The sequence below is a fragment of the Nematostella vectensis genome, chromosome 6 (genome assembly GCF_932526225.1).
Source record: "Nematostella vectensis chromosome 6, jaNemVect1.1, whole genome shotgun sequence".
In the NCBI taxonomy this organism is placed as follows: Eukaryota; Metazoa; Cnidaria; class Anthozoa; order Actiniaria; family Edwardsiidae; genus Nematostella; species Nematostella vectensis.
This window is the reverse complement of record NC_064039.1, coordinates 13,355,135-13,376,457: the sequence shown is the minus strand read 5'-3', so window position 1 is coordinate 13,376,457 and position 21,323 is coordinate 13,355,135. Positions and strand designations below refer to the sequence as shown.

The window sequence follows — 21,323 nt, the reverse complement described above, 5'->3', positions numbered from 1 at the left end:
TATGGGAGAGGTTTGACTACAAGTTGGGATGATAAACGGATTAAACTAAAATTCAAATATTCAAGCTGCACGACGGGTAATGGGGAAGTGGTGGGAGTATACGAGACTCGCTTCCCGTTTCGCCGAGAGCTTGGCCACCTACGCTTTGCATCAGAAATTCACGCTGCATTAAGAAACCCAGAGTATCTTCATTATAACCAGATGTTATCTTCATTATAACCAGATTGCGCGGTCAAGTTGGAAACGGTTGTGCAATTTTAGAATCACCCTAAAACTGATTAGCCAATCAGCGACAAGTGTAAACATGCATGCCTCCTGTCAACATGTCAAACAATAAATCTTTATCGGACTATCGGATAGTATTGTACTTTATAAAATAATTGAATAAAAAAGCCCAAACTGACGCGATTTCGTACCAGAACAATGAATACAGTCAGAAGTATTATTAAAGACGAAAATTTGGCAGAGTCGATTTCCAGTTTTTGGTGTATTATAAAATAATTGAGATAGTACAGGCACTCTGATTGGTGGGATTGGTCACTTTCATAACATGATGAAGGTCATGTGATGACGCAGCATAAAATCGTGTAAGGAGAATTCGTGCATCATCAGTCAACAACACTGAATTCCGACGAACTTTTACCAACACTAAAAAATATTATTCTTCGGGAGAAAAATATCTGTCCCAGGTAGATTGGAAATTGCAAAATAAGTCCAAATGGATGAACAACCAAACGATGACGTAAATATTGCTTGAAATTTGAAGCCAGTTTTTTCAAACTGTGAAGTTTTTTTGGCTTTTGCTAGTGAAAAAGAGAGGGATCGCGAGTTTATGGTCGCGTGCCCCATTTAAAATGCGTCTTCTCATCTAGGAAAGATAACAAGGTCACACATCCGGGAGATCCGGGGTTTCCGGGACACAAAGCGATACAAAGGAATTTTGTGTGATAAGGGAAGGGGGGGGGGGGGGTAGTGGGTATTGTGGTTGCCTTTTTTTTTGCGAAACTACGCCTTCTTTTTCTTTTTTAGCCCTTCCAAAATTGTTTTTATGCACATGGGGATGTGGTTTGTGGATCACAAGTTGAGAATCAACATTATTTTATTCAAACAACAATCCAGGTACATGCATTAGGATATAAAAAAATAAAATATACAAATACTTCATTGTCCTTTTATCTAGCCATCTGCAAACCATGCATGATAACAAATTAATATTAGTGATATCAAATATTATAGGACACTCGTAAATTGTGGTATGAAAAAAATAGATCTTAATTTTTTGTGGGTTTGTCCTCTAACAGATGCACCGAAGATGCCATAGCGTGTCATTAACAACAGTCAAGCAACTCAACTGTGCTTGTTGAATACTTTTTTGTTCATCACACACTGTGACGTCATCTGTGCATCTATTTGAGGACAGAGGCATGCAAAAATAAGATCTATTTGTTAAATAAACCCAAAACAATATTTAGAACTAAAACTATTTTAAAACAATTTAGCCTCCTTTGTTTACAGCTTAAAATGTTAGAAGCCTAATTTAAAATCTGGCCTGCAGCCAGGATTTTCTAAGGGGGGTGTGTGCAGTTGCTAATATAATATGAAAAAAAGTATAATGTTTGACAAGGTGAGGGGGGTGTGTGAAGTTGCTATGTAATATAATATGAAAAAAGTATAATGTTTGACAAGGTGAGGGGTGTGCGCAGTTGCTAATATAATATGAAAAAGTATGTTTGACAAGGTGAGGGGGGTGTGCACAGTTGCTAATATAATATGAAAAAAGTATGATGTTTGACAAGGTGAGGGGTGTGGGCACAGTTGCTAATATAATATGAAAAAAGTATGATGTTTGACAAGGTGAGGGGGGTGTGTGAAGTTGCTATGTAATATAATATGAAAAAAGTATAATGTTTGACAAGGTGAGGGGGGTGTGCACAGTTGCTAATATAATATGAAAAAAGTATGTTTGACAAGGTGAGGGGTGTGCGCAGTTGCTAATATAATATGAAAAAGTATGATGTTTGACAAGGTGAGGGGGGTGTGTGAAGTTGCTATGTAATATAATATGAAAAAAGTATAATGTTTAACAAGGTGAGGGGGTGTGTGCAGTTGCTAATATAATATGAAAAAAGTATAATGTTTGACAAGGTGAGGGGGGTGTGCGCAGTTGCTAATATAATATGAAAAAGGTATAATGTTTGACAAGGTGAGGGGGGTGTGCGCAGTTGCAAATATAATATGAGAAAAGTATAAAGTGCAAAGACAAATCGCTAGGTTCATAAATGAATGCTTCGCCCTCCGCCAAACTTGAAATCCCGTGCAATTATTATTTTTTTATTTTTTATTTTTAATATTATTTGGACATCAATCAATATACAAGGACATTGTATATGATCCAAATAAAAATGTCTGTCTGTCTGTTTGACAAGGTGAGGGGGGTGTGCGCAGTTGCTAATATAATATGAAAAAAGTAAGTATAATGTTTGACAAGGTGAGGGTTTTTTTTTTCTCATGCTCCCTCTGCACACATCTCTAGTTATGTGCCTGGTTATTACTTTTCTTTATTCAGAACAGCAGACAGGCCCATACCCAGGGGGGGGGTTGGCACCTCCCTACAATAGAGACCTTTAGATCCGAGAACCAGGTCCACGACCAAGACGAGTTTTAGCTCGCGCGTTGTGTGCGCATGCGCAGATGGCCTGTCACGGTCACGCTACTGTCAAAACTGGTCGCCCTCGAGTGGGCGACGACAATTTACACAGCAAAGTGGTACTCACGGGACCAGTTTGTTCAAGGTATGTTTTTTATTTTTGCAAATCATTCTGTTTATCAAAAGTCTATAGGGAATATTGACAGTGTTGTTTAAGGTAAATGTGATAAAGAATTCAAGCAACTCTGTAAAAAGAAGATGCACATCTATCGTTTTTTGAGATACAAATAAAGCGGCTAAAACTTCGCGGTCTTCCCTTTGTTGCTTTTCTCGTATTGTTTTGATTGTTCATTTACGATAAAATTTGCATAATTCAGTTACCCTAACGATCATTTTCAGAAAATATATATTCGGAGGGCTAACTAAGGGCTGAAAGTTTCGCTTAAGTTTTTTTCACACCCACATTTTTCGTTTTTATTGTTCCCAACATGTTTGATAACAGTGAGCATTTGCCACCGTAACACTGCAATGTAAACAAACTTCATCTTTTTTACTATAAGCCTAAGTACTCGTAATTTCCTGTAATTGACTAAATTCAGACGCTTAATAGACTCAATCTTGATTTTTTACAGTACAAAATGTCTGAGGATAAAAAAGTGGCGGAAAAAAGAGAGCTCTTTATATGGAAATTTGACAGCGATGTCTCACTTCTGAAAGAGGTTATTGTGGAGGAGCCTCACAAGCATCCTTACGCATCAAAAGAGAGAGGACAGAAGTGGGACAAAATCGCCCTCAATTTAAAAGAAAACCATGGGTTTAAGGTCACTCAAAGGTCGGTGAGAAAGAGGTTTAATAGTCTGCATGAAGACTTTTTAAAAAAAGAGAAGAAGGAGAAGAGAGACAGTGGGGTAGAGGTGATGTACGATGAAAAGCACCAGATGCTTACAGACTACAACGAGCTTATAGAGGACTGGGAAAGGGAAAGGAAAGAGAGGGTGGATGACGAGAAGGTTATGGCAGAAGATATGAGGAAGAAGGCAACAGAGAGATTAAGTGCAACCAAGAAGAGAAAAGAGAGTGGCGAAGACAAGGGCGAAGAAGACCAGCCAAAGAGAAAGACACAGCGAAGTTTGGTACAATTAATGGAGCAGAGCATAGCAGTACGTAGTCAGGAGAGGGCAAGAGAGCTGGAGATCAGAGAAAATGAATTAAAACAACAGCAGCAATTCCATGGCTACCTGCTCCAGCAGCAACAACAGGCACAGCAGATGCATGTGCAACAGCAACAGCAACAACAAGCCATGAATATGGCCATGATGAATGTCCTAACAGAGATGCTGAATGCTGTTAAAAATGCTAGGACCTAGTATTTTTAACAGCATCTCTGCAATAATGTCATGTTTTCTTAAATGTTTCTTTTATAAATTTTATTGATAGTCAATTGCTGACATTTTATAGCAGAGTTCAAGTACTTCTCTACTGAACACTTCAGCAATCTGCTTGGTGCCAAACTGTTTATAGAGTAGATTCTTTGGAAAATAAAGTAAAATCATATTTTCTACAAAGTGGGCTACATTTATTATTTATGGGTCAAAGTTGTGTTTGTTCAACAATAGACAACAAAAGCAGTCAAATTCCAGGTGGCATCTGTTCCAAGGAAAAATCCACACCTCCTCAACAGAAAAGGCTTTAGAAAATACAGGGGAGGGGGGGGGGGTAGAAAAATCAATTAAACCCATTCAAACTGTATTTGTGACTTGCATCTCTTCCATGTGAGGGACATGAATACATAATTTATGAAATCACTTAAAAGATGGATATAAGGCCAGATACTTTTCAAGATAGCCACCCTCTTGTGTAGTGCCCACTTCAGCTCTGGACATGGGATAGAGGTGAAAATACTTGCATACAGGTAGCATGTGGCCTGTACTCTATCATCTGAGGGTTTTGAGAGGCATGTATCAAGCAAGTATCAACTCTGTCACTTCACAAGAATCTAAAAGGGTTTTATTTTATAGAATACCTGTAGCAATCAAAAATCTATATACTCGAACGTTGACAACCCCCTGGCTTAGTTTTAATTTACTTTGAAAAAACTATAGGTCAGCATTTACTTTGGTTAGTCCTCCCAAGAAATATTAATGGAAGCCGAAAAATTTAAGTTCACCACCTAAAGGAATTGATTTTCCTAGATTGCCATCAAGGAAACAAAAGTTTCTTTTTATATGCAAACCTTTCAAAAGTTGCCAAATAAAGCCAATAGGTTTGGTACTTTCTAAGTAACCTGATTTTTTGCCACAAGTTGCTTTAAACACTAAAAGAATCTGTCTTAACAAGCCTCGTATAATTATGAATATAATTGGCTCCTTCATATTCGACAAATAACAAAAAAATAGAAACTAGCACTTTTAAGCCCAATGAGCTTTGGATAGAATTAAAAACAGAAACTAGCAGCTAGCTAATAAAAGACTGACAGAAAGTGCCATATTCCATTTAAAATTTGTAATCCCCCTATCGAGGAACTTTGCTCTACCACAGTGGAAATCTAGAATCTCTCATGGTACCCCTGTGGAAATGTCAGATAAATTTATGCACCCTATTGCTAATCAAGACTCTAGCAAACATATAGAAATCTATAGTCGAAATCAAAGCCCCCTGTGGAAAACCAGGTTCAAAACTGAAGACCCCTAAGGAAATCCAGAGTCAAAATAAAAGACTCTTTCTGGCTCTTTGATATGAAAATGGAATACAAAAATGGAATAGCCCAAAGAAACCTCTGCTACCAGAGTAGCAGGGGATGAGCAGGGACCAAAATTTTGACAATACAATATAATTATTTTCATTAAACTTGAAAGTACTCTTGAATAGTAGGTGGCTCTAGGTCAAAAAAGAGCTAGACATAGAGCTGTATAAACATGTATGAGCATTCCGTAGAAGAGCACAGGCAGCATACATGGTACCAACTGGACTAAGTCCCATCTTGAGATTCTTTTTGAAATCCAGAAAGGCAAAATAAAAGACAATGTCCCCAAACACCCACTCAACAGCCGATCGAACTTTGCTCATTGAAGAATTGAAGGCCTCTTGGTCGGCTGTGAGGTGAGCATGTTTGTACGGTGCCTGTGGCTGAACTCTGAGAGGGTAAGCAGGATCCCCATAGATGCAAAGTGGCTGCCGTGCTTGATCAACAGAGTATTGCTGAAGTTGGTGCAGTAACCCTGACATCTGTAGCATCATGCCTCTTTCCCTCTGTATGTGTAAGAAAATTTAACATTTGTTAAATTCATTGTGAAACAATTTTATATTTAGCTGTGGCATTCTAAAACATAAGCATGTTGTTGCAGAGGGAGAATAATATTTTTACGAATGAGAATATTGTGAAATTCTAAGTCTTGTACTGGAAATGTGAAAAAGTATGTTAGTTCTTCAATACAGATGTCTTTTTATGTGCAAAAAAAAGGAAGAAAAAAGGTTCCTAATAGTACACAGTACTAACAAACTATGGTTGGCGCACAAAGATAAGTTCATTTGCAATGTAACAGATAGAGACTCAGACCAAGTATATGTGAAAGAGAAATGACACAGTGTGAAAAATGAATGGCTGTAAAATGAGCTCTCTTTTATAGTAGTAGTATGTACATGCTATGCACTGTGAGGCACTGTTTACAGTATTGTTACTAGGTAAGTCAAAATATTTTCAAACAGCCAATTAGAAAACCTGCACAAATCATGGGGTCGCAACATCAAATTTCTAGATTAAAAATAATGCAAAATCTAATGTAACCAATTTTAACATTGACATTAATAAAGACTTTCAAAATATTTTATGAAAGAAACTATAGTACATGTATGGGGATCTTCAAGTGATCCAGTGGGTCAAACAATAAAAAAGCACTTACCGACTGGACCAAACAGGTTGGCTATTAGGCCATTTGGCGCCACCACTAACTGGAATTTAATACCATGAACTCTTTTGTGGCCATTATACATTATTCTTTGGTGCTCCCCTGGACGGCAGATGGGTCTTACAGTGCCATCAACAAAACCCCAACAGTTGTCCAGCGCAGCACCTTTTCGGCTGATTGCCCGAGCAAACGACTCCAATTGGAATGGCTGTAACCAGGGTTGATTCAAGTCAAGTAGCAGATGACCATGTGTATTCACAATAAAATCGGTGACCTCTGATAAAATGAGGCTAAGCTCAGGAATAGAGCGACCAAACCGTGGGATCATATCACCGAGTCTGCAAGGGTATGCAAACCTCCTCAAAAACATCAATAGTCCTTCCAAACCAGAAGAAACAGTTCCATTGATGCACTTGAATGACTCCGGGATTTGAAGAGCTTCGAGAAGCAGGTCAATTTCGCCACGACCGAACCTAAACTCAGCCTTTAGTTCAGCCTCAGACATATCACCGAGTGTCTCCTCGATCCGACTGTAATTCTCGTGAGGAATGGCAGGATTTTTCCGATTTTGCTCCAAGATAACTCGAATGACATCTTCCTCCTCCAAAAAATCGTCGAGGTATAGCATAATTGAAGATGTTAGAATGTTTTTCTTGGAGAACATGGCTCAAACATGGCCAAACTATGAACAAACTTAATAAAATTGCATTCCGACGGTTTGTTTATTATCTAAATGTTGCAATTTGACGACGACCAGGCCGAGGACTAGTCTGTAGTACCAGTGCGCGCGCGGCCAAAACTCGTCCTGGTCGTGGACCTGGTCCACGGATCTAAAGGTCTCTAATGATGGAAAGTCCACTTCCAGTTCGCTATAGAGATGCTATTGGAAGACAAATAGACAAAACTAAAAAGTATAAGCTACTTAGATAAAAAGGCATTCTAGATCACTCTGTTATGTCATAAATCTATAAGTAAAACTAGTAAGTAGTGAACTTTACTAGTAAGATTTTTTTGTAGCCAAATCCGATAAGAAACGTGCAATGGTATAAATGAATCCATTTTTGTTCTCTCAGGGGTGGCTAGATTTTTATCAAAAGACTCACCCTCCCCACTCCCCCCCCCCCCCCCCCCCCCTCAAAGAAAAATCCTGGGAACGGGCCTGGCAGAATAACATTGCTAGTGGCTACATCAAGGCATGGACACCAGTCCACAAAATTTGCACAATAAGAAATAAGTTAGCCAAAGTGCCAATGATGAAGAAGATAGCCCTGACACCGTGTGGAGCCGCCATCCAGTATAAACCAGTGTGCATGAAGCGTGAGAATGTGAACACGGCAAACACAATAAGGGCAGAAACCTCGCGAGGGTCAGTCAGCACATATAGCAGGGCTAGGAAGATGAATGCTGGGATATTCTCTAAGTCATTGTGCTGGATTCTGAAGGAACAATGACAACATATATGAGAAGGGGTGTACATATTGGCTGCATTATTGGATTTCATGCAATGGCACAGCAGTATCCAGAAAAGGGAGGAATCATAGCTTCTATAAAAATAAACATAAGGAAAATTAGTTCTGGGGTAGGCTACATTTTGCTTGTTTAGCTCCTTCTCTTACTATTTAGAGCACATGCTAAACAGATAAGAATTAGTCAGTGATGGTTGCTGTAGTGTTGAGCCACCCCTCCCTAAACACGATGACCGCTGCATGGTAATACCTGATGGCTCTGTCAACATCTGGGTGGGACTTGACTTTGCCATCAGTCTTGCCTTCATAGTCCTCTGGACTAGACAAAACCTAGAAAATATGTTGTTTACAATACAGTCATCCATCTTGGACCCTCAAGCAAATAGTTCCTTCAACCAACACTATTTTAAATCCCTGTTGTCTCAAACAAAGAAATGTAAGCATGGACCAGCATTGGTTTACACCTCAACTTCACAGCACAGCACCGGATTTCATGGTCTATTATATAGGTTTTGATCAAAATGTCGGGGAGTCTCAAGATACACAGGGCCCAACGAATTAATAGTAATTTCGAACATAAGATCAAACTTAGGTCAACCTTTTTTGCCAGACCTAGGAATTTTTTAAGGCCCTCCTCGACATCCTCACGTCCTTCTCTATCGAATGTTATCACATCGAATGTGCGAATGTGATAAGTTCCAAAGTCTAGCTACAAACAAGAACTACGTTAACTTATATATATATATATATATAACTTATACCTGATGTTTCACACGCGATTTACCCAGCAGATACACAACGAAAAACATCTTTAGTATTAGAGCAGCCGTACAGACGGCAAACAGAGCAAAAACACGGTTATCAAACGTCAAAAGGTTTTCTACAGCCATGGTTACACCGCCACTTCTTCACTTGCGAGGAAGGTGGAGATAAAGATACAGTAGTATCCCATGATGGCCCATTCCTTGCAGCGCATTCGTTGTCTCGTGTTACGGGAGCGTTGCGTGACTCAACAAAGGAGATTATAAATAACCATCAAGTCTACACGGACTGACGGAATAGTTATAACTAGAAAGACTACAGGCAAGCTGTAGAAAAATGAGATGGTCTGCGTAGGCTTGGTGTAGACAATCTTTAAATCAACACGAGGTTTTAAAAGTATGTTAAACGCGCTGACACGCTTGGAGCGTTAGCATTTCGCTTTACAGGTACGCCTACTAAGCTGACTGCGGAGAATAAGTCAGGAGAGGAGCGAGTTCAGTTATTCGAAGCGGTGGGTGTACCCTGGAACCGGAGTCTCTGAAAGTTTTTCAAACGAATCGAGAGTTTTTATTTTCGAGCAAAGCAAGCGAGCCCATTTGATCCCCCGGCCCCCTAGCATTCTGGGTAAAGTGGATATTCAGCCTTTGGAAACCAGGGTATGGTGGGTGAGTTAATGTTTTAAATTTTAGCTTACTTAAAGTTCTTCTAAAATTTAGGCCCTAAGCGGCCTGGGGAACACTAGCTCCTCATGACCCCTTAATCATCACTGTCGAACAAGTAAATCCATATCCAACGACGAACAAGTTGCTCTTTGTAAAATGTGTGCTTCGCAGATTTTAGGCTAAGGTGCTTATAAAAAAGGGGTTCTAAATTGATATTTAAAATTAATCCTTGGCAATGGAAGGTTTGTAGGTTCATGAGGTAGATCACGGGCTATAGGATACCTTTACTTCAAAATAATATATAATGTCGAGATTCCATTGACCAGGCGGCGGTTACAAAGCGCGTCGTTTGAAAGTGGTACGAGGTGACGCGTAGGGAAAACAGCCAGTTTAGGTAGGAATACGTGCTTTATTCAACAATAACAAGACATTAGACATAATTTTGAAGTAAAATTATCCTATAGCCCGTGGGTAGATTTAAAATATGCAGCATATCAAGAAAATTGAACGCAAAAGTTGTCGTTTTTGCCAAACGCGGTCACTTCCATATAAGGAAACTAATATATTCCTTATTTGGAAAAATCTTCACGATTTTTGTAATTTTAAAGGTAAGCGTACCCCAGGGGCTTTGTAAACGTTATGACTTGTAACCAGAAAAGAAAAACAGTTACTGTGACCATCTTTAGTTAGTTGAGAAGGTCCCTGAAAAGAAGTGAAGTTTCCTCGGTACCAGAGCCTCAAAACGACAACGTTTTCTTCTTATGCATTTGTTCACAGAGCGGAGCTGACTGTCCCTCCCGAAATTAGTGAAACCTATTAGGGAGTAAATAGTTCTAAGTTCTAAGTTCGGAGCGCTTATCCTTGATACCTGTACCCGCCATCTCTACAATTTGACTGAGCATTTGAAGGCCACTTCTATTCGATAGCGGCATTCGAGTAAATATGATTTACTTCATTTCCCTTAGCTGACTTTAAGGATGTCACTGTTTGCATTTTATAAAATGGACGATTGTTTGGAAGCTGCCTTTCTAAACCGTTCTTAGCACATTTGTGGTCGATGGCAAATACTATTCAGGAAGAGCCAATAATTGAACAACCATACTTTGGATTCAAAATGACAAATGTTCACTATGAATAAAAAAAGTTCTGATCCATTCGCTTTTTAGTATGACAAAGAAAAGTGACAAATAATGGATTGTCCGGGATTGTCTCAAACACAAGTGTCGTGAAGATGAAAAGAGTGGAACTTCCTTCTCAGAATAGAATCCTCTAGAGCGGTTTCAAAAACAGGAAATGAAAAATAATGTATTTTGATTACCCGTTTGATGCGCAAAAAGCCGTCTGTCGTCATGGGGGCGTTTTGCTTGCATTAACATCTCCAAAATAATATATCAAGTTTTGTTTAGATATAGTAGCCCAGTAGTAAGCTAACACGACGCAAAAGGGCCACCTCTGCTCACGGACATCCGCTCATTTTCTGTGCATTATAAATCAGGGCCGTAGCAGGGGCACGTGTCTAATCAAGTCCTGCCTGGGTATCTCGGGGTTTAAAATCAACATACCAACTTAATCTTTCATAGGCAATTCTTGAGAATTGGTCGTAAACGCGGTTGTTTCTAGGTAAATCGCCGAAAATAGCTAGAATCGTAAAGAATAACATCAGGCCCGTACCCCAAGGGGTGCGAAATCCGAAAAAGTGGACCTAAATATTCCGGGGGGAGGGTGAGTAAGGGGAGTTCTCTGATAAAACCACCAGGGCTCTCTCTGAAGCATGCCTTTGCAGTATCTCCACGGGACGTTTATTTTTGGATTTGGCTACATACAAGAGGGGTCTAGCTTATGATTCTTAGTTTTGTCTACAAATAGCATGTCTATTGAAAACAAAAGTGGACTTTGGGGGGGGGGGGTGTTTGCACACCCCCCCCCCCCCTGGGTACGGGCCTGAACGATGTTCGCCAACTGTAGACTCGTACACTTTTGATAAACTTGCGAAAGTACGCTGGATCTTCGAGCATGAGACAGTTGGAATGATACAGAGGGTTACCAAATAAACGAAGAATTCAAATATTCAGGTTTGGGAATTAGAAAGTTTCCCAGAGTGGTGGAAGTAAAATGGAAATTCGATCCCCATATCAAAACGAATTTGATAAAAAAAAAGTATGAGACCATAATAAAATGCTGAAATAGACTTCAACGCAAAGGATAATTAAGCTGATACAGGTCATAAACACACGCGAAATGAGGACTCTAATGAGAACTGCACTATAGGAAAAAAATAGTTTGTATGGGAGAGGTTTGACTACAAGTTGGGATGATAAACGGATTAAACTAAAATTCAAATATTTAAGCTGCGCGACGGGTAATGGGGAAGTGGTGGGAGTATACGAGACTCGCTTCCCGTTTCGCCGAGAGCTTGGCCACCTACGCTTTGCATCAGAAATTCACGCTGCATTAAGAAACCCAGAGTATCTTCATTATAACCAGATGTTGTGATACTAGCGTCACCTATATTTCACTTCAGTTTCTTATGAAAACAATATACTAAATTGCTCTTTGTTCTTATTTTTCATTGGGGCACATTTTGAAGGGTTTTATGGTAGGCCGCTGACCTAGTTGTGGGCCCAGAGGTGATATTATCGTGTCCAAACAAGAACGGAGAAGTCATTCTTCGCTAAGGGGGGCTAAGGCAATGGACTGACGAGAACTCTTTCAAAATCATGGCGGTAACTAAAACAGCAATCGCCGTGTTGTTCTTATTCCTGTTGCTACCGACGGGGACTGATCTGGTGAAAATTCACAGAGCTTCACCGCGAAATTTCAAGCCAAAAACTCCGGAAAGCGGTTGGTTGTCGTTCTGTCGTTTCCTTCCCGACATCTCCAAACTTGTTGTGAATAAAGAGGCTTGGGTTTTTACAATTCCCGCCACCATTCTTGTGGGATTATGTGGAGTGTTACCAGTGCTTCTTATACCAGTGGAATCTGGCCATGCTTTGAGAGAAGGGGGTGAGTTTGATAATCAAACATTTGTTGCTTAGGTTATTGTCGTCCGGGTCGCATCCTAAAGGATGTTTCTCCGCTCTATGTATTCTACCCGGTTATTTCTACAAAAGCTATCATTTCATGGCGAAAAAGGTGGTAAACGCAAAGCAAAAGGAACAATGCTTTTCAAAACACCTCGGAAAAGCCAATGAGTGGGAAAATGTTTATAAAATTCTAAATGGAGCGTAAGTTCTGTCACGTTGCGTTGGCTTTTACGATTGCAGTTTAAAAATGTCTATGGCAGCTCTTGACAATTACTAAGCGCTTCCCCCCACTACTTTAAATGGGTATCCCCCAAACAGCTGTTCTCACTGAAACAATACGTAAAAGACCCATGCTATGGGGCTATGTCTCGGGAAATATAGCTTTTACACAATTATAGGAGTTCTTTTCAAACCAACTGTTATGTTATGTTCTTATCTCTAGGAACTAACAGTACGGAAATGTTACTTGCGCTTATCCCATATTTGAGTTCAGTGTTATAACAATATTATATATCCTTAATGTCTTCTCTAAATGTTTAAAATCTAAATTTATAGCGTCACCAATAATTGCCGGAGTTGTTTTTCTTCTGATATTGGCTTTCGCATATTTTCCGAATACATTCAGATTACCTAAAATCGCTTTAATGTTCTCTTTAAGTGTCATAAAAGTTTCGCAATTTATTACTACTACGCAAGTTTATGAGGTAGCAATTAATCTCTATAAAGAGACGATCTGTTCAGTTGTTTTTTGGAGCAAACACATCTCTTCTCTAGCGTGAAATATTAGAACTTGTCAAGTGCATCACTCTTATGTAGGGTAGTGGTCACGTAAAACATGGACAAAGTTATATTTATATAAATACCATACTTCACGTATGGTCGCTAAAACGTTAATATATCACTGAATGAACGTAGCCAGCTGTGAGATCCCCTATTTCAAAGGGATATAACTTTTATCCAACTATGATTTTTCATTTTGTCAAAGGCTTGTTTTTTTATCTGCAGTAAATATGTTTACCCACCAGAAAATTGTTCCAAAAAACCCTTAAATTCTTCATCATCTTTGAATGTTAAAGGATGATCAAGCACTTGAGATATTATATTTACATATTCCAAATCAAACATTGACTTCTTTACTTCTTTGACCCTTTGTTTTAAATAATTTGTAATGTAATGTTGAATAGAAATATTCAGATTGAAATAAAGTATCCCAGGAAACCAGGATATAAACGAAAACATTAGTCCTCTAGGATTATTTAAACCAATTACACTATAAAACTTGATTTCAAAAAATGGAAAAAGTAATGGACAAAAAATCCATCAACTTTATGTATATTTTTTATCTAGAGTTTACCATGGCTAGTCACAACTTTATCCATATTAGTTCTACAGCAGTTAGAAAGGAAATTATCCATGCTGAGTGGAACTCTCTGTGCCTTTTTTAATTGAAATGTTATAGTTTTCAAAGCCTAATAATGTTTTTTTTTTCGCTTAACAACAGAAGTCTTAGTAGCATTGGGAACATTAAGAAAGAGAAAAACAGCACTTGGGTTTATTATGTTCACACATCCCAATTTAACATCAACTTTTTTACCCTCATGATCCTTTGTTTTAACAAGTGTACTGCAACCAAGTATCTCAGGCAACCAGGCTATAAAAGAATAATTTAGTCCTCTTTGATCTGATGACACTAAAACTACTTTCACTTTGAAAAATTAGTTAATGGGAAGTTTACAGAATCACAAAAAAAAAACATCAGCTGGATATTTTTTTTAGCTTTATGCAGAAAATATAACTACCCGCCAATATTAAACCATTTGTTTTACACCAGGTGTTACATTGAGCAGTTGGAAGATATCAGGAAAAGTACACATACTTAATGGTGAAGCTCTGAGTGAAGCTCTCGCTTTGTAAACTATATTATGCATTTTATATGAGCATTCAAAAAGCACATAGTTTACAAAGCTTAATGATATTTTTTTGCTAAACAAAAGAAGTCTTAGAAGCATTGAAAACAATACAACAAAAAGTACCAAGCATTTGCACATCAAAGAGAAATTTTTATGCTTTTTAAGATGACATTGTTTTATATGTGTCAGACTAAATCCTTGCTTTGGTCTCCATGCAACTATAATTAGCAATTTTTGAGACTAAATACCCATGTCTTATAACTCCATCATATTCCTTATGGCATTTTACAGCCAAATTTGGTGTTGCACAACCGTTGCGAATACAAAATCCTTGTCTCGTTTGGGAATAGCCCATAGTCAGACAAAAGCTTTGGAGGCAGTTTGTTTTGTTTTGATTGTTTGGTTTGACTACGCGCTATTCGCAAACGAAGAAAGGCGTTTTGGATTCTGGCAGGTCGCGCAACAACAAATTTGGCTATAATGTGCTGATCTTCAACACTAACAGATGACTGGGTACAGTACTAATAAAAATCATATAAACAGTAGAGACAAAAAGGCTGTCAGTAAAGTCCCCAATTTTCAGAATTTCATAATCATAGCTGTCAACTCCCCTGCATTTAGCGGGTGTCAGATTTTGGACATCATCACAAGCCAAATTTTTTGTGAGAGTGTTCATGCATTCTCTGTATTCACCATCTTGGGTTTTTTTCACATATTTACTGTATTTCACCAGATTTCACAAGATTTCTGCTCAATTTGGGTTGACAGCTATGCATAATCCTTATCCATATTATGTTTTCAAATTTGCTGCATATCACATGCTCTAATTGGAAAAAAGGATTTTCCCATGTTTTAAGCCACTACTCACTGCCTTATAACCTAACTCCAAAATGTTGTATTTTCTCAACAGTTACTGCCGACCACTTGAGACTGCTTCTCAGTTTTGCAGTGGGTGGGTTACTTGGTGATGTATTTCTTCACCTTTTGCCAGAGGCATGGTCATCAGGGGACAAAGGTACAGTATAACAACTGCTGATGAATGGTTAGCAGGCCCGAAGACAGGATTTTGAGCAGGGAAAGGGGTTGCGGCTGTTCACCCATTTAGTGGACCATTTTCTCTAGAGATAACTATTCCTAGTTTGCAGTGGTACTCAGTTTTCTTTCATTTGAGCAGACCTTCCAGTCAAGTGAAGTGGCTCCCCCACGCATACCCATGCTTTATGAGTGTGAGCTCTCTAGTTTAGAAATTAACAACATTAGAACTCATTTCAAGCTAAGAAAACCATCTCAAAGGCGAGGGAGGAGGGATTGAAAAACATTGGGGAGGGAAACTTGCATAGCTGTCAACCTAGCTTTAGGAAAAAGCTTGAGAAAATACAGTGATGTATCAGAAGTACCAAGATACCTTATGCTGGAGAATACAGTAAATGTATGGATATTTTTTAAGAAAATTAGGCTTGAAAAAGGCTCAAAATCTTTGAGACTCCTGCCTAATGCGGGAGGTTTGACAGCTATGAACTTGTGGATTTAGCTCCATATATTTCTTGAAATATTTCATTTCATTCCTCCTAGCTCCAGGAGGCCCTGTATCCTTTGCAAATTTTATTCCTTTTTGTCCATCTCACACATTTTTTTCTTGCAGGTGATGACTCCCACTCTGTGAATTTCTTTGTTGGAATGTGGGTGATAGTTGGGTTGTTTTTATTCTTCATCTTGGAGAAGGCTTTTGGAGAGGATGATGAGGAGGAGGAATCTACTAAGGTACTGATTTGTTAATAGTTAATGCCTGGTGCAAACTAGTGACATAACGACATAATGACATGGGCGCGTGCACCCTTATGTTCATATGTTCAAGTGTAAATGGTTCAACATTTTGATATAAGCCCAACATAATGACATGAACATTACAACATAAAGAAAAATATATATTTTTTCCTTTTATGTCATGTCCATGTTGTTATGTCGGCCTTAAAAGAGTGCGCACGCTTATGTTGTTATGTCATTGTGTCACTAGTGTGCACTAGGCATAAGAGTTTACTAAGAGATTCTAGGGTGTCGGAATTAAGTAGTTGAAAAAACTTTTTTTATACAGTACCCCCAATGAATATAAAATTATACAACCTTGGAGAGTATTCCTTATGGAAAATCATAACTTTCAAAAGGTTTCATGGACTGAAATGTTATTTCATATCCTTTTTCCAGCAAAAAGAAAAAGTTGAAGTCATTCAAAATGGAGCTGCCAAAAATTCCAAAATTTTACAGAATGGGCATTCACATGCACACATGAATGGAACAAGTCATCATCAACAAAACGATGTCAGAAAAAGACATACTGAGAATGCGAAATCATCACCAGACCCAATAAAGTCTGAAATTGATGGCGAGCATAGTGAAGATGAAAAAGAACATAAAATTAAGGTTTGTCCACTTGTAGATAAGAAACATTCTCATAGCTGTGAACGCACCCACATTAAGCGGATGTCACAAGATTATGGACCCCATCACAAGCATTATGTTTGAAAGAATGCTCATATATTCTCTGTATTCACATCGCATGGCTCTCTTTTTTCACATATTTACTGTATTTCACCTGATTTCACAAGATTTCTGTCCAAGTTGGGTTGGGACAGCTAAAAATATAGCCTGCTAGTATTAACCTCCGGGGAGCCGGCTAGCAGACTAATATTTAAGACTTGGGTATTGTAGCTAGCAGGGAGTCAGTATTTGACACTACATGAAATGCTAATGATAGGGAGTCAGTATTTTACAGCATAGACAAAAAAACCCTCCTCCCCAACCCGAGCAAAAACGAGGAAAGTTTAAAGTTTGCTCACTCCCCCCTCTGACTAGATTTGTTATCTACATGGAATAACTGATGTTCAAGTTTTTTTGAGCAACAGGCTACATAAAATTAAGTAGAAATCTTTATGTGTCAGTAAATTTTTATTCCTCCTTCTTTCCAGGTTGTTGGGTATTTAAATTTGTTTGCAAATATTATTGATAATTTCACTCATGGATTGGCGATAGCTGGAAGCTTTTTAGTCAGTAGAAAGGTAAGAAACTATCCAAAGTGTCTGTTTTTTTATTAATACAAACTAGCTATTTCTTTAGCGCTTAACTTCCAATTCATGTCTCCAGTTATTTTTAACCAAAACAATGTGAGTAAACGAAACTGTGAATGCAACAAGAAACACTAGAGAATAGTCTCTATTAGCAGTGTAGTGGCTGAGTAAACTAGGTGGTGATTGCATGTCAGATAATGATCAATTCCTATTAGAGATCTACAGACTTGAGCACCACAGCTAAGGCAAGAAGTGCACATATGTTGTAATGGAGCAATCATGCTCACCCTATAACGAACTTCATCATGCTCAATGAAAAATATGGATATAATTCTATGTTGGCATAAAGTTTAAGTTATTTAACACCTAAAAAAGACATATTTGTTTTACTGATGCTTTACGGCATCCCACCAATTATTTTAATTGAGTATACTTTGCTGCTTATTCCAGGTTGGAATGTGCACAACATGTGCGATATTACTGCATGAAATACCCCATGAGGTCAGTAACAGCGGTTTTATTCATTTTTCTAACAAAACACCCAAGTTATTATTATTTGATATAGGTTATCAAATACCCATCAAGAATTTAATTGAATTGTTCTCTCCATCATTTCTCATTGCAGCTCTCATGGTTTAGCGGAAAGATTTGAATACATTTCCCCTTTGTTGTGGTTCTTGCACTTAAACATTTTATAGTATTGTGAAATCTCTTTTCTAAAGACTGGCCACACCTATGGCTTTGGCTATTTATAAAGCAAGGATATCATGTTCTCTTTTCAGGTGGGGGACTTTGCAATACTCCTGAGATCAGGATTTAATAAAAAGGATGCAGCCATTGCACAGGTAAAGAAAGCCAGCAGATGAAGTGGGGGGGGGGGGGAGCTGGCATGTTTGTACAAGCCATTCTGCAAGTCTGTGTGCAAGCACTTACAGTATGTGCCATGACATGACCGAAAAACCTGCAAAACGTGCAATTCCAGATAGAGAGAGAAGACACAATTTCTTACAATGGCTATAGGTTCCTTGTTCTACGGACTGATTTTCAAAACACAAATAACATGATGCCGTAGTGCGCATAAGCGGATTTTGGCTTTTTAAGATATTTTTTCCTTGATCATCATTGCCCTGTTTATCAGTTCAGGGACGAAAAGCTCAAATTTCAATGACACTTTACAAAAAGTCGCATCAATTTAAAAAAGTTGCACTTGATATTTTGTTTGCTAAGTACTCAGAGAAATTCTCCGCCTTATTTGATGTGAAATGGGCTTATTTGAAGCGTCACATAATGTTTTTCCGTCATGTCATGTGCCATAGCTATTCATAGAATAACTTAACAAATTGGTTCAACAACAGATATTGTCATGCTGTAAACATTGTGACATTAACCCTTTTCTCCATTTAGATTAGCACAGCATCTGGTGGTATTTTTGGAGCTGTTGTAGGGCTAATTGCAGAGCATGCAGGTACTAAATGGTCATCTATATAAGAAATAATGATACACTATGTATCTACAGGCACATACACAGGGTGTAGCGGAGGGTGCGATGCACCCCCTCCCTTGGCGGCCAAAAAGTGGGTCATTTCTTTTTAAGGAATCTTCAAATACTATGCTGTTTCCATATGATACCCATGACTGTGCACCCCTCTTGGCCATCCTGGGTACTCGCCTGATCTATGTGGTTTATAGGAGCATTATAATTCTAAAGTAACCATATTTATTACCAGTCATTAGATCCAGTGCCCTGACCTGGCAATCAGGCTTCTCCAAGCACCAGTAAAACCAGAAACTTCAAAATATTACCATCATACTAAGCCCACTCCCATTTACCTCTAAAAAGCGTTTTTTTTTTTTTTTTATCATCCCAAAATCACCAAAGCCTAGACTTTTTTTATATAACATCTATGCCTGTGTACCACATCAGAAAATTCTGTTAACATGTGCCTGAGAACATCACCATCACTATTGTTTTATAATTCAAATAATGTTTATGTGGTTTAACCAGGTGATACGACAGCATGGATTCTACCTTTGAGTTCTGGGGGATTTATTTACATCGCCATGGTAACAATCATCCCTGAGCTTCTCCAAGAAAAGAGACCAATGTAAGCAAAAAGAATCAAAAGGAAAATGGTTGGCAGGGTGAACCTTGGACATTTCAGTGCCTTACCACCTATACAATAGAGGCCGGGGTAGTTTTGTTATTTAATGTCCTATACTATAAACATGGACATTACAAAGGTATTAGCATTGGCTTTAGGATTGTATTGAAATGAAATATTATATCAAAAATGAAAAATGTATATTAAATAAAGCTGCCGTGTGTGCAGGCCTTATAATATTTTAGGGCAAGATAAAGAAATATTAATAAAATCTGGGGGGGGGGGGAACAGCCACGCCTTTACTCATCATTTTCTTATAAGTCTCTTTTGTTGCGGGGGGCCCTGCAACCAAATGCTAACATTTATCATTTCTCCACCAGGGAATCTGTGAAACAGGTGATTATGATGATACTTGGAGTTGCATCCATGGCGCTGGTCTCATTTCTTCACTAAAAGCTGCCTGATACTTGCACCAAGAAAATAGAGCTAGTTTTATACTGAGTAGCAAGAGGAATCCTGGTATATTTTGATACAACACAACATGGGATAAGTTATTATTTGTGTATTTTCCCTGTCAGAAATGTTATACGGTGTTCTTACTACACATTTCCCTCTATATTAGAAGTGCATTGTTTTGTTCAAGGAAAAGTGTATGTTTTGTAATGCTTCTGGAGTTCCAATATGGTTGTGCCAGTCCAAAAAATAAATAGGTAGAGCTTACCCTCCTCATAACAAACTAAAACTGCTAGAAGCCATCAAAATAAAGACTTTTCCTTAGAAAAAAAACATTCTGCAGGCACGGTCTACATCCAAACAAATGTTTACAGATCACAAAAAGGTATAGTAGTGTAGGCCAGGATAGGTGTGATGACCAGGGTACATGCGTACACACCCCTTTGGCCACCCAAAGTGGGTCATTTCCATTTGAAGGGTTGTCAAAATGCAATGCTACCCTTTTTCCATTTGTTTGTCTGCGCACACCACCTCGGTGAATCTTGGTTATGTGCCTGCTGCTGAACTTTCATAAAGTTGCAAAAAGCAGAAACGAATCTTAGCTTCCTTTTCATCCAGTCGGGATGAGATAGGCTGGGATATTAGATGTGATCTTAGAATTTACACCTAATGCAAAAAAACATTGTCAGTGCTAATTGCCAATGCCATTTTTAGGACCAAAAGATGCTTATAAGTACTAATTAGTTGTAAAAGCAAAGGTAATGAATAGTAGAGAGCACGATTTCTTAGGGTCGTAGAATTGCAATTTGCCATCTGCACTGACGTTTTTCGAGTTAGGTTTTTAACTTCCAACTCCAAGAGTTGACAAAAAACATGACAGACCTCCAAACTTGAAGGCATTCATTCTATCGAAAAAGTGACATTTAGTAAGGACCCTTTTGGGCCCCAGTGTACGTTAAGGGATGGTTTTGTTATTATTAATGGTTCTGTGATAGCATGGGATACCTATGTCTACTAATGGTAAGGGGTCTATTTGAGCTTCTATCAATCAATGATCTACACTCATCTGAAATTTCACATACAAATTGTCATTTCATTCAAATTTGTCGAACTCCAAATCCATTTAATTTGTACATAATTATTTCATCACAAAAACCCTTTGGTTTAATTTTATTTTGTAAAGAAATGTAGGGTGTGGTTAGTTCGTGACTATATAATTTGAATTATTATACATGTAGAATTGTATCATTCAATACACTGAAAATGAGTAAATAAATATAATACCATCAATGTTGATTGTTAGCTCTGTGTTATATTAGGCAAACTTAGTT

At 38.3% G+C, this 21,323-nt stretch overlaps 4 protein-coding genes and 1 long non-coding RNA gene across 5 annotated transcripts; 3 read left to right on the top strand and 2 right to left on the bottom strand.

The window, feature by feature from the left end:
• The first annotated feature begins 595 nt into the window (after window positions 1-595).
• LOC125567942 lies at window positions 596-1,257 on the top strand. Its single transcript, XR_007311912.1, has 2 exons — window positions 596-689; window positions 1,030-1,257. It is a non-coding gene; the product is annotated as an uncharacterized LOC125567942 (long non-coding RNA).
• An 898-nt stretch (window positions 1,258-2,155) lies between these two features.
• On the top strand, window positions 2,156-4,212 carry LOC5498093 (golgin subfamily A member 6-like protein 22). Its single transcript, XM_001619811.3, has 2 exons — window positions 2,156-2,792; window positions 3,280-4,212. Exon 2 carries the CDS (start codon window positions 3,286-3,288, stop codon window positions 4,012-4,014), a length of 729 nt encoding a protein of 242 aa, XP_001619861.2. The 5' UTR covers window positions 2,156-2,792; window positions 3,280-3,285; the 3' UTR covers window positions 4,015-4,212.
• Window positions 4,213-4,632: 420 nt separating this feature from the next.
• On the bottom strand, window positions 4,633-7,216 carry LOC125567941. The gene is made up of 2 exons (XM_048729012.1): window positions 6,547-7,216; window positions 4,633-5,896 (listed from the first exon to the last, which is right to left on the bottom strand). The coding sequence occupies exons 1-2, from the start codon at window positions 7,214-7,216 to the stop codon at window positions 5,832-5,834; spliced, it is 735 nt and encodes a 244-aa protein (XP_048584969.1). The 3' UTR covers window positions 4,633-5,831.
• Window positions 4,633-9,070, bottom strand: LOC5498092 (prostaglandin E synthase). The gene is made up of 3 exons (XM_001619813.3): window positions 8,780-9,070; window positions 8,269-8,348; window positions 4,633-7,988 (listed from the first exon to the last, which is right to left on the bottom strand). Exons 1-3 carry the CDS (start codon window positions 8,906-8,908, stop codon window positions 7,736-7,738), a joined length of 462 nt encoding a protein of 153 aa, XP_001619863.2. The 5' UTR covers window positions 8,909-9,070; the 3' UTR covers window positions 4,633-7,735.
• Window positions 9,071-12,055: 2,985 nt separating this feature from the next.
• On the top strand, window positions 12,056-21,282 carry LOC5520978 (zinc transporter ZIP13). Its single transcript, XM_001640832.3, has 10 exons — window positions 12,056-12,445; window positions 15,286-15,390; window positions 16,018-16,136; window positions 16,578-16,793; window positions 17,339-17,428; window positions 17,888-17,938; window positions 18,220-18,282; window positions 18,842-18,902; window positions 19,443-19,542; window positions 19,920-21,282. Exons 1-10 carry the CDS (start codon window positions 12,160-12,162, stop codon window positions 19,990-19,992), a joined length of 1,164 nt encoding a protein of 387 aa, XP_001640882.2. The 5' UTR covers window positions 12,056-12,159; the 3' UTR covers window positions 19,993-21,282.
• Window positions 21,283-21,323: the final 41 nt, after the last annotated feature.